Source organism: Lipophrys pholis (assembly GCF_963383615.2).
Source record: "Lipophrys pholis genome assembly, chromosome: 10".
NCBI classification, from domain to species: domain Eukaryota; kingdom Metazoa; phylum Chordata; class Actinopteri; order Blenniiformes; family Blenniidae; genus Lipophrys; species Lipophrys pholis.
In genome coordinates, this window is record NC_137640.1 from 19,182,640 (window position 1) to 19,196,051 (window position 13,412).

At 40.4% G+C, this 13,412-nt stretch overlaps 1 protein-coding gene across 1 annotated transcript in view; it reads left to right on the plus strand.

The window, feature by feature from the left end:
* Nucleotides 1-3,551: 3,551 nt before the first annotated feature.
* The window catches only part of anos1b (anosmin 1b), a 51,803-nt gene continuing 41,942 nt past the window's right edge, over nucleotides 3,552-13,412 (plus strand). The window contains exon 1 of the mRNA XM_080473205.1: nucleotides 3,552-3,910. Within this exon, the coding sequence (XP_080329331.1) occupies nucleotides 3,734-3,910 (177 nt within the window). The 5' untranslated portion in view covers nucleotides 3,552-3,733. The remainder of the gene's footprint in view (nucleotides 3,911-13,412) is intronic.

The window sequence follows — 13,412 nt, forward strand, 5'->3', positions numbered from 1 at the left end:
GAGAAGTTCCCACCCAACCGTAGTGTTTGTCCCAGAGCCGTTTAGATCCTCAGTGGGCTCCTTTCTCACTGGTTTTCCTGTCACCCAGGAGCCAGAAGGACTCCCTTTGTGTCTCCGGTCTGATCTCCTTCCATGTCTCACCTGTTTTGTCTCTTCCAGATTTATTCTGATACTCACCTGTCTCGTCTTTGTCAATGTGCACTTGCCCTTCCTGTCTGCCCTCCCTCTGTGTGTCTAATTACTGTCTATGTGTCTCACCTGTGTCTTCCCCTTCTCCATTGTATATAAACCCCTTTCAATCATCTGCCCATTGCCAGGTCGTCTTTGCCTTGGAGTCAAGACATCACACAACTTTCCTCTTTCAGATTCTTTGTGTTTTGGACTTTTGGACTCTCTTTTTGATTACTCTTTTTGTATAACTCTGCTTTCAGACTTTTGCAATAAACTCTTTGAATTTTCAATTTTGTGTGAGTCTGCTTTTGGGTTCATCGTGAGCCTTGAAAATCAGAACATTTTTGTTGCTCAAAACATGTCTAACATATTTAGGGCCAAAGGTTGATGATTAACTTAGGATGGATGAAGTGACATAAGAACATGGATGGAGGTTTGGGGCGTACCCTGGTTTTAGCTTATTGTCAGCTGCTGTAGGGTCCGTCCTCCAATATTGCAGCTTGGACAAAGCATGTGTAGAAGATAAATGGCTGGAAAGAATAATAGGCCAGCGTATAGTAAGTGATTCATTTGAACAGAAGAATCTGAAACTTGCAAAAAAAAATTCTATTTCTTTTTTCTGTTTCAGATGGTGACTACATATGTTGGGGTCTTGGACAGCTGGTTCAATACATGAAGCCAAATCACCAAAATCTGTCTCCACATCTTTGACGTGGGAAACTATTATGTAATTAACCAATAAGAAAACGAACCTAATATTTAGTTGCAGCCCTGAATATCTTAGTTCCGGAGGTTAAAAAAAACAAGACCGTTGTAATACCCTATAACATGCATTGCCTTTCCATACAGGACAGAATGAAAAGTCTGGTTTCCACAACAGGGCCAGCAACAACTGTGCCAGTTCTTACTAAATATTTATATGACTCCATTTCCCCTCAATCAAAACCAAGGTGATTCTTTCTACCTCTCGTTGCCAGCAGAGATGACTCCTCTGCTGGGTTACAGTTTCATGTAAACAAATAGGGCTTTCAACCCTGTGTCCGAAACATCTCAACTTGGCTTCAGTCCTAGAAAACCCCACTTGGCTCTGAAGCTGCTGTCAAAAAGTGGTGAGTAACACACTGGCTGGCTTTGTGACAGACACCTACCTCAACACATTCTTCAAGTCTCATTCCCATTAATAAAGGCACTTTTATTAGTCCAATAATTACCCTCAAAACGAATTCCCAGACAATAAAGGAGATTTTTGTTTTTATAATAGTCACAGCAAAATGTTAATGGGTCCAGAATCATGAAGTGCCATGCAAGCTGTTGGCCCCAAAATGCTTTCTTTTGTGCACGGCAGTTTATCTCTTCATCTTTGATATAGTTCCTTTTTTTTTTTTCTCTGATCCCAAGCAGAATTTTTCCAGATAAGAAGGAGGTACTGGAAATCATCATGCTTGAGGTTAAGAAGAAGACAGAATAACAAACCGAAGAGAGAAGCCCAAGATGATACAAGAGAGAATATGTGTAATGAATGTGTAAAAGTGTGCCTTGCCGTCATTAGATATTTGTCCAATAATTATCTATGTTTGACTGTTCTTGCAGATGTGCCACTCCCACCTGTGTTATGACCTGATCTCCACCATCCATCTTCCTTCATGTAATCCCTGCAGTATTGCTTACCATTTTACCATATTGTCTCTCATGCACCATCCACCATTTCCTTCTTTCTAGTAAACCACATGCACTGCACCTGATGGTAGTACCAAGCCATTTTTGATGTTCCCTTTAATTTTTGGTTGCTTGGTTTGTGTTCTGCTTTTGTGCTCTTGTGCTCAATATTTTGAGCCGATGACCCCATCACAGTGGCATTGATTATGTTCCGCACGATGACTAGGGTAAACCTTTGTTCACACGAGCATGAAGGTGCTGGAATTAAACACCATATTGAAGATTGTGATCAATATTTTGATAGTGTGTACAAAGTCAGTGGTGAAAGTGATGAAGAATTGACCCTCCCAAAAAACAAGACAAAAGAAAACCAGGATTTCTTTGTAACCATGACCTTCATTTCTGGGTTATTGATGATGAAGATATATATAATGAAAGTGATAATGATCATAATATGATAGTTATGGTGCAAACTAAACAGCAAAGATGATCTTGAACGAAATGCTTAAAAGTGAATACAGAAATGAAACATTAAAAATGGCTATTACTAATTTTCTGAAATTCGTATTCAAATTAAAGTGCTGTAGTAGACTATCATTCACAGTATTCCGGGTATTTTTACCCTCACAAACAAAAACTGGATTTAGTGGGTGTAGTAGGTGAATTGATTGCTTTTACTAATGTACAAAACTTGTCACGTGTCACATACATTAAAATAGAAATTCAGCTATCTCTGAATGACAGGGGAGCATTTAACTTGAAAAGGGAACGTTATAGGAAGTTCATGCCAGAGATGCACTTCGTTATGCTAATGCAGTGTGCAGCATTTGATGTATTTCAGCTCTATTATCAACCTTACTTTTATAATGTGCATTTTTTTTCTTGTTCTATTGAAAAACATAATATGATGTGATCAGTGAGGTCTAATCGACCTTTCTGATCACTCCTAAAATACAACCACATCAGACAGAAAATGAAGTTAGAAAAAGGTTGCAGCAGAGTACACAACATTCATTCATTAAAAAAAAAGAAAAGAAAAAGGAAGTCAACAGTCAACACCATGGAGACTCTAGAATGGCACAGCAAGTAGTTGCAGTGCATTTTTAAGTTACTGAGAGGGAGGACATGTCCCACCTGCCAGTAAAACAACACAAATGGGAGCTTCCTACTTGGAAACTGGGAGGGTTTCAGGCAGCTGAAAGAAGCAAGTCTGACCTCATTCAAGATGTCATCAGCTTTGCTGAAGGTTAACAAATGTACTTCCACAGAAGACAAATACAGTTAGCCTTGATTTAGGACTGTGTTTACAAAGTTTGGAAGGATGAGCACTTTGAAAGCCACAGATGTGAAGAAACGAAAAATAAAATATACTTTTACATCCTGCCTGTGGATTTGTGGGTATACCACGTGGAGGGTGACCTGTAGCTGACCAGCAGACACTACACACATGATCGCTCTTGTAACGAGGACGATGGGGATTGTGATGATGCGACAACCTGAAAACCATGGATTTGAAGAGATAAATGATGGAACAGAACTACAGCAGGGTGATGATGATGATGGTGATGATGATGATGATGATGATGATGATGATGATGATGATGATGATGATGATGATGATGATTGCTGCATGCGTTTAGGTGATGATGGTTTGAGTGACGATGACGATGATCACTTGGAAAATGAGGATGAAGACCGCAGTAACCCCGCGCGGCCGCACTTGTGGGAGTGTCCGCGAGGAGGGAAGAGCCGCTCCACTCCCCTCGCGCAGCTCGCTCGCGGGTAAGCGGCAGATAAGGGGCAGATATCCTCAGTCAGCTCAGTCGCAGAGCTGCAGGAGGAGCCGGACAGGACGAGGAGAAGCGCGCAGTGTGATCCGTCTGTTGTCGTGCGTTCTGCCGGTGTGATGTCCGCTCGCCGGGCCGGTTTGGCGCTGCTGTGCGCGCTGCTGGCGCTGACTCGGGCTCGCAGGAGTTCCCCGGAGCAGGAGGATGTTCAGGAGAAGATGAACTCCGCCAGATGCACTTCCAGGTGCCTCACACTGCACATGACCCAGCTCACCGCCGCGTTCAGACACCTCCAGGTACCTTCAGTTTCTCTGCCCCACCGCCAGGTTTAACGTCTTCACTGCAGAATACAAGACAATATATGTCACCATTGCGCACATGTTAACTCTCATCACAAACATGGTTTGGAGAGTTTTATACTGATTTACCCTGAAGGATCAGGATCAACCTGTGGCTCATTAGCCTCTTTGTATTGGTTCACTTGAACCAGAGCCTTTTTATTTATTCTACCAAATCCAATTTAACTGGAGCCACAAAAGACGTTTAATCTTTAAAATGAGGCAGACACAACGCCTCAAGTTTCACATAGCTTTGATAAATGAGCATAAACTGTGTCTTATATTGCATTTAAGAAGTTTCAATTACAAATTAGGCACATTTTTCATTACATTTTCAGCTGTTTTTACTCGAATTTAATTTTCAACCTTCTTTTGCTGCATCCCCCCCCCCCCCCCCCCCCCCCCCCCGCAATTTGGACATTTTAAGTGTTTTAAACATTTTTGCTCCTTTTTAAACAGTTTCATGAGTTCATCCCCCATTTCTAAACTTTTCTTTCTTTTAGGAATTCTAATCATATTAGGGTTTTTTTTAAAGGCATTTTAGAAGTTTGTTTCCCCCATTTTAGCTAAAAGCCCCTTTTAGCCAAGAGTTCAAAGTCCTTTAGAAAATGATTTGGTGTTTATAAATAAAATGAAAACAACATAAAATGTTTCTTTAGGTCTAATTTTGTGAAAGGCTCAGGGAGCCACAACAGAAGGGCTCTGATGTGGCTCCAGAGCCGCAGGTTGCAGACCCTTGCCTTAAACAGTAAATAAATAAATAAATAAATAATAATATATATATATATATATATATATATATATATATATCCACAAATAACCCCTAAAAACGAAAAGATAAAACAGCTACATAAAAAATCAAAAGGAGAATAAAATAATATTGGCCAAACATGTAAAAGATTTAAAAATGATTCAAGTAACAAAAATAACTAAAAATGGCCACAGAAGGTAAAACTGCCAACATTTCATACATTGTCTACTGTTCTGATTTGTGAAACTTCATAAATACAACCTAAGATATGTTTTATCTGTCTAAACTGCATAGCAGCTCTATGAGTGGTGTGAACCTCATTTTGAAATATGTTCTGTGGCTCCAAACAAATTGAATTTAATGAAAAGGGCAAAAGCAGCTCTTCTGGCCATGAATGTCATAGACCCCTGCTCTCAATGCCTCTCAAATATGTATTTTGTATTTTTTTAATTTACTGCTGTGACAGCACTCTGGCTTCGGGTTATGATCACTCTACTGCAATGGTAGGTGTTTTTTTTAAACACCTCAAAACTGCTCAGTTATGTTAGGGTCAGAAATTGTGTTACTGTGTACCCTGGGAAACTTAAATGTTTAGAAGAAAGACCTAAATGATGTTGAAGTGCTTTGCACAACAAGGGAAACGATGAATTTGTTTAGCCTTCAGTTTGTCCATGATGAAAGCTCCAGCTGGAAGGATTAAAATTGTTTAGAAAGAATTCTTTAACATTCTAATATCATAGATGTCTTGTTTCAACTTTGATTTGTCGAAATTATACAATAGCTGAAAAGTATGTGATTAGGGATTAAATGTTTTGTATGTATGTATGTATGTATGTATGTATGTATGTATGTATGTATGTATGTATGTATGTATGTATGTATGTATGTATGTATGTATGTATGTATGTATGTATGTATGTATGTATGTATGTATGAAATGTTTTCAAGTCAAGAAGACAAATGTTGCTTGGAAGGAGAGACTCCATCCTTTTGTCATATCAAACAATGTTTTCGGATGTTTTTTTCATGAATGATTCCATGCTTTAAATGAGCAAGCTCATCACAACACTTGACGTCTAAATTATCAATCACAGGAGGGAAATGAGTTTGTTTTCAGGTTTTTATGAGATAGTAGGGATGGGTGTCCTAATTTAGCTCAAAATAAATTTGCTCTATGTCAGTGCGCAGAGGGACATTGCCAGATCAAAAAAAAACAAAAAAAACTCTGTTGTTTTGTAATAGCTCACAAAATTGCTCATTTCACTAGAATCGATGGCCCATGCACTGTGGCCTTTGTAGTTAGGAATGTGAGATTAACAGGGACATTAGGACGTTACCAAGTTTGAAAAGCCACTTATCGTTAACGGCTTCAACATGTGCATGCTGTGTAGTGGGTGGGAAAGTCATTAGCCACGGAGCTCAGCCCCACTGGCCCTGAGGTGTGTAGAAGTGAGTGTGTATGTCTGTGTGGATTTGCATTATGTTCATGCATAGAGCAAAGGTTTGGCCTGGTCCTTGTCCATCCAGAATAGACTCCCACCACCTGGGCATTGGGTAATTAGGGTGGCCCCTGGATGACTCTCCAAATCTGAGATGTGTGTGTGTGTGTGTGTGTGTGTGTGTGTGTGTGTGTGTGTGTGTGTGTGTGTGTGTGTGTGTGTGTGTGTGTGTGTGTGTGTGTGTGTGTGTGTGTATGTGTGTGTGTGTGTGTGTGTGTGTGCGGTGGGGTTTCTGGAACAGAGGTGTGAGAAAGGGAACATTTGGTTTAAACTTTATGAAGTGGGGTGCAGTAGTCAAATGTGCACCATCGAAAAGCAGCGATGGAAAGCAAACTTCGTTGACTGGGATGCCGCGAACAGACCAGGCATTAAGTTTCTCCTCAAGTTTCATCTAAAAACAAATGTTACATTCCTCTGTTATGTGACTCTAATGTCTTGTGTGTATTTTGTGCAAATAGTGAGCTGTCATAGTGTGTTTGCACATCCAAGACTTTATATCTTTGCAAACAGGTCATTTTAACGTTGAGAACATTCCTAAAGTCTCCGAAATGTTTGTTACACTCTACATAAAATGATCCACCTCACATTTCGAGTAAACTTTCCTTGAAACGTCCCGTAAGTACACCAGCCATGACCTGCCCATGTGGTGGTTAATTATTAAATATCCGAAAAGCAACAATTTCTTTGGAAAAACACCCATTTGTGAGCCACATCTGTATTTGAATGACTCAAAACTAAAAGAAAGTTAGAGTGCATGTCGATTCAGTTTTCAATATGTCACTTTATCACAAGAACAAAGCTGAAACTTTGGTAGAACTATATATTTATGCTGCTCGAGAATCGTAGTTCTGATTGCTATGTAAGAGGCAGTGGCTTAGTCACAACAGTTACTATGGCCGAATGAAACCAGGTAATCCTCTACATACCACAAAAAGCAACATGTGCAGACATTTTTCTCATTTCTCAAACCAGATAAATGTACAAAACCTCATTTTCTATGAATAAATATTGTATTTCTTTCAGCCCTTCTATATAACTGTTGGCCATCAGTTGGTTTATCTGATGGGCTGAAGAATCGGGATACTTTAGAGGTATATGACCTGCTTGGTAATGAAACACAAGAGTTTTATCCATACATTATTTTATCCATCCAACTTTATTCTGGCACGACAATACAACCAACATGGGTGATGGGCTCTGGCTTGCACCTGTTGACTATAGCGGCTTATTACTGACGGTCCAAGATATAAAATTCTTCTCCTGAAAGAAAAATGACATTACATTAATTACACATTATACAGTCCAGAGGCTGAGAATTTGACATATGGAATGAGAGACAACAGGAGCCAGCAGTAACAGCCTTCCAACCATAATGAAATATTTTAACGGACACCATAAATCAGAAACACAAAACTGCTTATAAAAGAAAACAAGTGAGTGATTGGTTTTATGATCTCTAAATCTGTAGCCTTTACAGCACCTCTGATGATGTTGGCTTTCGTCTTTAGAAATACATTCTAAAGTGAATTTATTTGGACTTTAAACCTTGGGTAGGATCCAATAAGACATTGGAAAATGTCACTTTGGGTGAATACAGTTGAGACATAGAAAACTGAATTAATCAGTTAAACTTTGAAAAATGAACTCAAACTGCCAGTACCAGCGCAAACATAAAGATATTCTCTCAATTTGCTTTCAGAGTTTGGACAACACATTGGAGAAATTGTTTTGTGGAATGTATTAGATTCCATCTTGATAATAATATACGAATAATATGAATGAGATGCAACAAAAGGAATAAAAAAACATCATAAAAACTGGATCAGCACTGACATAATTATTGAGCAGCAGGACAGTTTTGAACTTGAAAAGCTCATTTAAGAACATAAAGAGGTCTTTGAATATGCTGCGTATTGATGCCAAAGTAAGGAGAACCTCCACAGTTTGGGCAAACAGGGAAGCAAGTTTCCTCTTGGCCACATCCTGGAAACAGCATCACTCCCTGAACCTATTATGGGACAGTTTAGAGAGCACACAGAGTGATTGATGGGTGGGAGAGCCTGCGTGTAACAGCATTCATTCATTTAATGAACATCCCTTTTGATAAAGGCTTCAGCAAGCTACATTAGCGAGGCCAAAGAGAGTTTTCTTCATCCTCTTCTGTCACCACACTCAAACACACACACACAGTGTGTCCTCTGGCCTCATGTGGGTGAACCCTGTGTTTTTGTCTCTCTCTCTCTCTCTCTCTCTCTCTCTCTCTCTCTCTCTCTCTCTCTCTCTCTCTCTCTCTCTCTCTCTCTCTCTCTCTCTCTGTGTGTGTGTGTGTGTGCGGCTAGTCTGTGGCCACTAGAATGTGAGTCACCAGTTTTCTATTTACACCTCTCTTCTCTGCTATGTCTCCGGGTTTTCCACTACTCTCCCTGTATGGTGTAATAGTGTAATTATAGTGACTTTGTGAGTATGTGCATGCGTGAGTTTGTGCGTGCATGTGTTTGTGTGTGTGTGTGTGTGTGTGTGTGTGTGTGAGCGGTGAGAGATAGAGAGAGAGAGAGAGAGAGAGAGAGAGAGAGAGAGAGAGAGAGAGAGAGAGAGAGAGAGAGAGAGAGAGAGAGAGAGAGAGAGAGAGAGAGAGAGAGAGAGAGAGCACATGAGCGTATATATGTTGGTATGTTGTCATATTCCCAAACTCCTCCTTGATGTAAACTCCCAAAAATAGGGAAAAAGAAAAGTCCAGCCTGGCCTGCAGGCCTGGATCTTTTCGCACAAATGCAGCGCAGCAGATGAGATTAGAATGTGTGTCTGTAACTCACAGGTCTATAGCACTGATGAGCAGCGGGTTAGTGGGTCGAGCCAGGGCTGAGGGCCAGTCGGAGGCTGAATGAGCTGTGTGTGTGTGTGTGTGTGTGTGTGTGTGTGTGTGTGTGTGTGTGTGTGTGTGTGTGTGTGTGTGTGTGTGTGTGTGTGTGTGTGTGTGTGTGTGTGTGTGTGTGTGTGTGTGTGTGTGTGTGTGTGTGTGTGTGTGTGTGGGTGTCCTGAATGCTCTGCGGTAGGTAACTCTAATCAGCCCAGAGGTTGGTCAGCCAGCCAGTCACGCTCTGAAAAAGACCAGAGACAACGAGCAGGTCAGGTTGCACAGAGACAGACGAGATAAACGCAGGTAGACAAACTCGGTCAAGCACGAAGACAGACACAGGGATGGAGAGATGGCAGAGCAGACACACACACACACACACACACAGGTGTGATAGACATATATGAGGACAGACGATACACAGGCTGTCGATGTGGTCTGATTCTGCAGGTAAGCAGATAGAGAGACGAAGGGGTGAATGACGACTGAGGACAAAGCCTTGTTTGATTCACCTGGGAGATAACGGCCGCACAGCTTTGGGACTGCCCTGTCATTTGATCAGTGGAACCGGGGACAATGGTGATAAAGTTGTGGTGGGGTAGAAGTGACTCTCACCTGAAACCGGGAAAATAAATTCCAAGACAGTAAGTCACAGATGGAATGGGAAGACTTTGAGCTTTGTTCCCAGAGTTGAAGCGAGAGAGACAAAGAGACGATTATGACCACACCAAAACTGGGATGGTCTATTATATGTAATACTTAAATCCATTCTTCTTTTCATTGTTTGCTCCTTGTGGCTGTTTCTTACAGCACAATCATACCTAAATGTTGATGAAAAAGTTGAACATTTTGAAAAGAAAAAAAGATAATTACTTGCTGTATCTGATGAGATAATCAGTGTCTGAATGAAGATGAAAGCAGGAAACAAGAATCGGTCATGAACCAAAACATTTAGCTCACACAATATCCTTTTGGATTTTTTTTTTTTTCAAAACGCAACGGTAAAAACATCAAATTACAGTTGTGCTAGGGTTTATGTGTTAGATTACTTCTCTGTCCAAATTGACACCAAAACCAAAATATATTGACTGAAGTTGGCAGTACATGTCATAAATCTTTAGAAAGAATAGCCATCCCCAAAAACATGAAAGTACACTTACATCTTTGTTTGCAAAGCTGATATTTGTCACTTTAATTCTCTCTCTGGTTTTTATGGTTTTGATGGGGTTGACTCTAATCTACTCTGTTAATGTCCTTGTATTGTGACAAATGGCTCCACTTGCACAAGATTATGACCAAACATATACAACTTGCAGATTTCCTTTAAATTCTACAGCGATCAGTAGTCAGTAACATATCACTGGAAGCTGTGCTCCTTGGTCATATTCACTGGTACAAAACAAACCATGAAACCAAACTACATGACATACATCTCAACCTTGTGCAGTCTATTAACTAAACTAAACCATTTTTTTTTTCAACAAATACTTTTTTTCCAATTTAAGTATGTTGAAGTCACAATGTTCATTCTGTCGGTAACAAATGACACTGCCTGAATAGTGTATCTGTGTTAGTAATTCACGATTTGTATCTTCATTTTTATTCAAAAGCAGGCTTTGTTTCTCATTGAGTTACTTTTTGTGGATATCTTATGATAAAACAATGATAAACTTTCTTTACTTGGATTTACTTATTTGGATTTTCTAACGGGACCGATCACTTTTTAGAGTCTCATTTAGTTTTTCAGTGTTTACCAGTGTGGATTATGTGATGGGAGTTTTCTTATAAAACATTATTGTCTCACACTGTTGGACTTCTTTAATTTGTTGCTCTCTTTGTCAACTCACAGAGATTCCAACCAAAAAAAAACAGATGTGAAAGTCAGAGGAGGTTGAAGGTTCAAGGCCATATAAAAACCCACTTTGTTGTGATGGTTGTTTACAGGATGTGGAGCACCACAAACACTAACGTTGACACACAAGTACGGAAACACACATGGGCGCACAGACGAACACTAATTAGGGGCTTCTGTCGGGAATGTTGGGACCTGGACGTGGATCTTTTGGGAAGAGTTTTGATTTCTGTTGAGTAAAAGTTAGTCATACTTACATTCATCACACAAACACCGCACACTGTGGCTGTGTTTGCTTCTGGTCATCTGGGTGTGATTAGTGGAGTTAATGCCTCGTGTTAAATAGACTCTCTACCGCGCCTCACCGCAAACACTGACCACAACACACACACACATAATTTGCGCACACTCTCTCTCTCTCTCTCTCTCTCTCTCTCTCTCTCTCTCTCTTTAACCCTGCCTCTCCTGCACACACTTTTTTTTTATCGTATCTGTCAGAAGTCTGATTTATAGCTCACGCTCTTTCAAACATCAGCGGGTGTGTGCAGCTGTGCGTGTGCACGTCGGCGCTGCACATGTTTCTGTGTGTGTGTGTGTGTGTGTGTGTGTGTGTGTGTGTGTGTGTGTGTGTGTGTGTGTGTGTGTGTGTGTGTGTGTGTGTGTGTGTGCGCGCGTGTGTGTTGGTGTCCGTGGCTAATATCAGGTTGTTTTTCTTCAACAATGATTTCTGTGGACTCAACAGCCATCAGAGCCATGTGGAAGTCCTTTAGTGTGAGTGTTCCTTTCTCCGCGGGTCAGTTCTGTGTCTGATGGCTCTCTCGTGTCTGAGGCCCAGACAGATTTCTCCTGGTGAGCAAAGCCTTTAAAAAAAATATATATGTTTTTTTTAAGACTCAATATTTTTATTGTTAGTATGAAATCAAACCAAGTGGAAATCCATCATAAAAATGAAATGCTTTTTTTGTTTTTATGCATGTTTTTCTTACTATACCTGAATTGCAAATGTTCATATTGCAGAAGATTTGTTGGTACGTCAACCATAAAAGCTGTAGGAGATTACTTGAAGTCTTTAAGTGAGTTTTGTTGATACACTTTGAAATATTCCTCCACACCTGATGTCAGTATCTCCTTCAGTAATCGCTTTCAGTTAATAAAGTTACCGTGGAGACTGAAGGTCCGCCAGGTGAACAGCAGTCACCAGAATTTAACGTCTTATTTCACAACGATCGCCTTTCAATCCTTCAAATCCTCCCAGACCTCAGTTATTATATATTTATTTCTTTTCTTTTTTTCCCACTTTTTATTCTGCTTCTCCTGGTGTCCCCCATCCTTGTGCTTCCTTGTGCAACTTCTCCTCCTCCTTCAGTAACCTTCTGCCAATCCTCCTTTACTTTTTCCTGCACTCTTTCCTAGCATGTGCAGCTGTTTTACCACAGATAGACTCACAAACACTCGGAGACCCTACAAAACCTCACTTTGACCACAATTTAATAGCCACACAGACTCGTTTAAACTGCCTTAATTGAGTTTGACAGCAAATATGTCCCATGAAATTGAGTTGGGATGAGTATGTATATGTGTGCATCCATATGGGCAATAATGTGCTTAAGTGGCTTCAGTGGTGTTTACCGAGACAGAGAGGGAGTGGAGGAGGGATGTTATGGCGAGGATGTCAGAAAAAGAAAGACAGAAAGTGTGAAAAAGATTAAGTGAGAGGATGAAGATGTGAGGCCAGCAGGGGGGAACATAGCTTTATATCTCCTTTGTGAAAATCTGGAGACGTTTAACGGGCCCCCAGACTCTCCTCCGTTCTTTGAATGAGGCATCTACAGTTTATCATCGCCATCATTTTCAAGCGCTCTCCTGTCATCTTCGCCGGGGTTGGCAGAAATTTTGAGCTTTAGTCCAAATGAAAGACAGAAGGAGTGACAGAGTGACTAAAAGAGGCTGATGTGGATGAGTACCTGCGGAAAGTGAAACTATGAATTGCGTGCTTGTGTCTCTTTATTATACCGAGATCCTGTTTGTGCTCGTCTACTTTTCATCTGCTCATGTATAGATCGTGAATACACACTGGTACAAGTACAATTCAGGGGAAGGATACCTGGTGTGTTTTTAAAGGTGTCTGAACGCCTGTACGTTTGTATGTAGAGTGTAAGTGTTTTGAAAATGTAACTCTTGAAACAGTATATAATCCTTTAAAATGAAGATTATTGCTATTTCACAATATCATATAACCAGTTAAGTCTCTGAAAGATGTTTGATACAGAACAAAAATAGGAAATTCTTGATAGATTTATGGCCGATTCAACATTCTGTTCCAGTGTTCAACAATCACTTTGGGAGGAATACCGTTTTTATGGGCTCCATACAGCAACATTTACACACTGCACTCCAGAGCAGCTCTTATCATTAGTCTCTCTGAAACCCAACCTGATAACTCACAGTTTAGGTACATTCATCTTTTAGCTGAGGGATGTAATTCTTGGAAATGAGAGGAACAG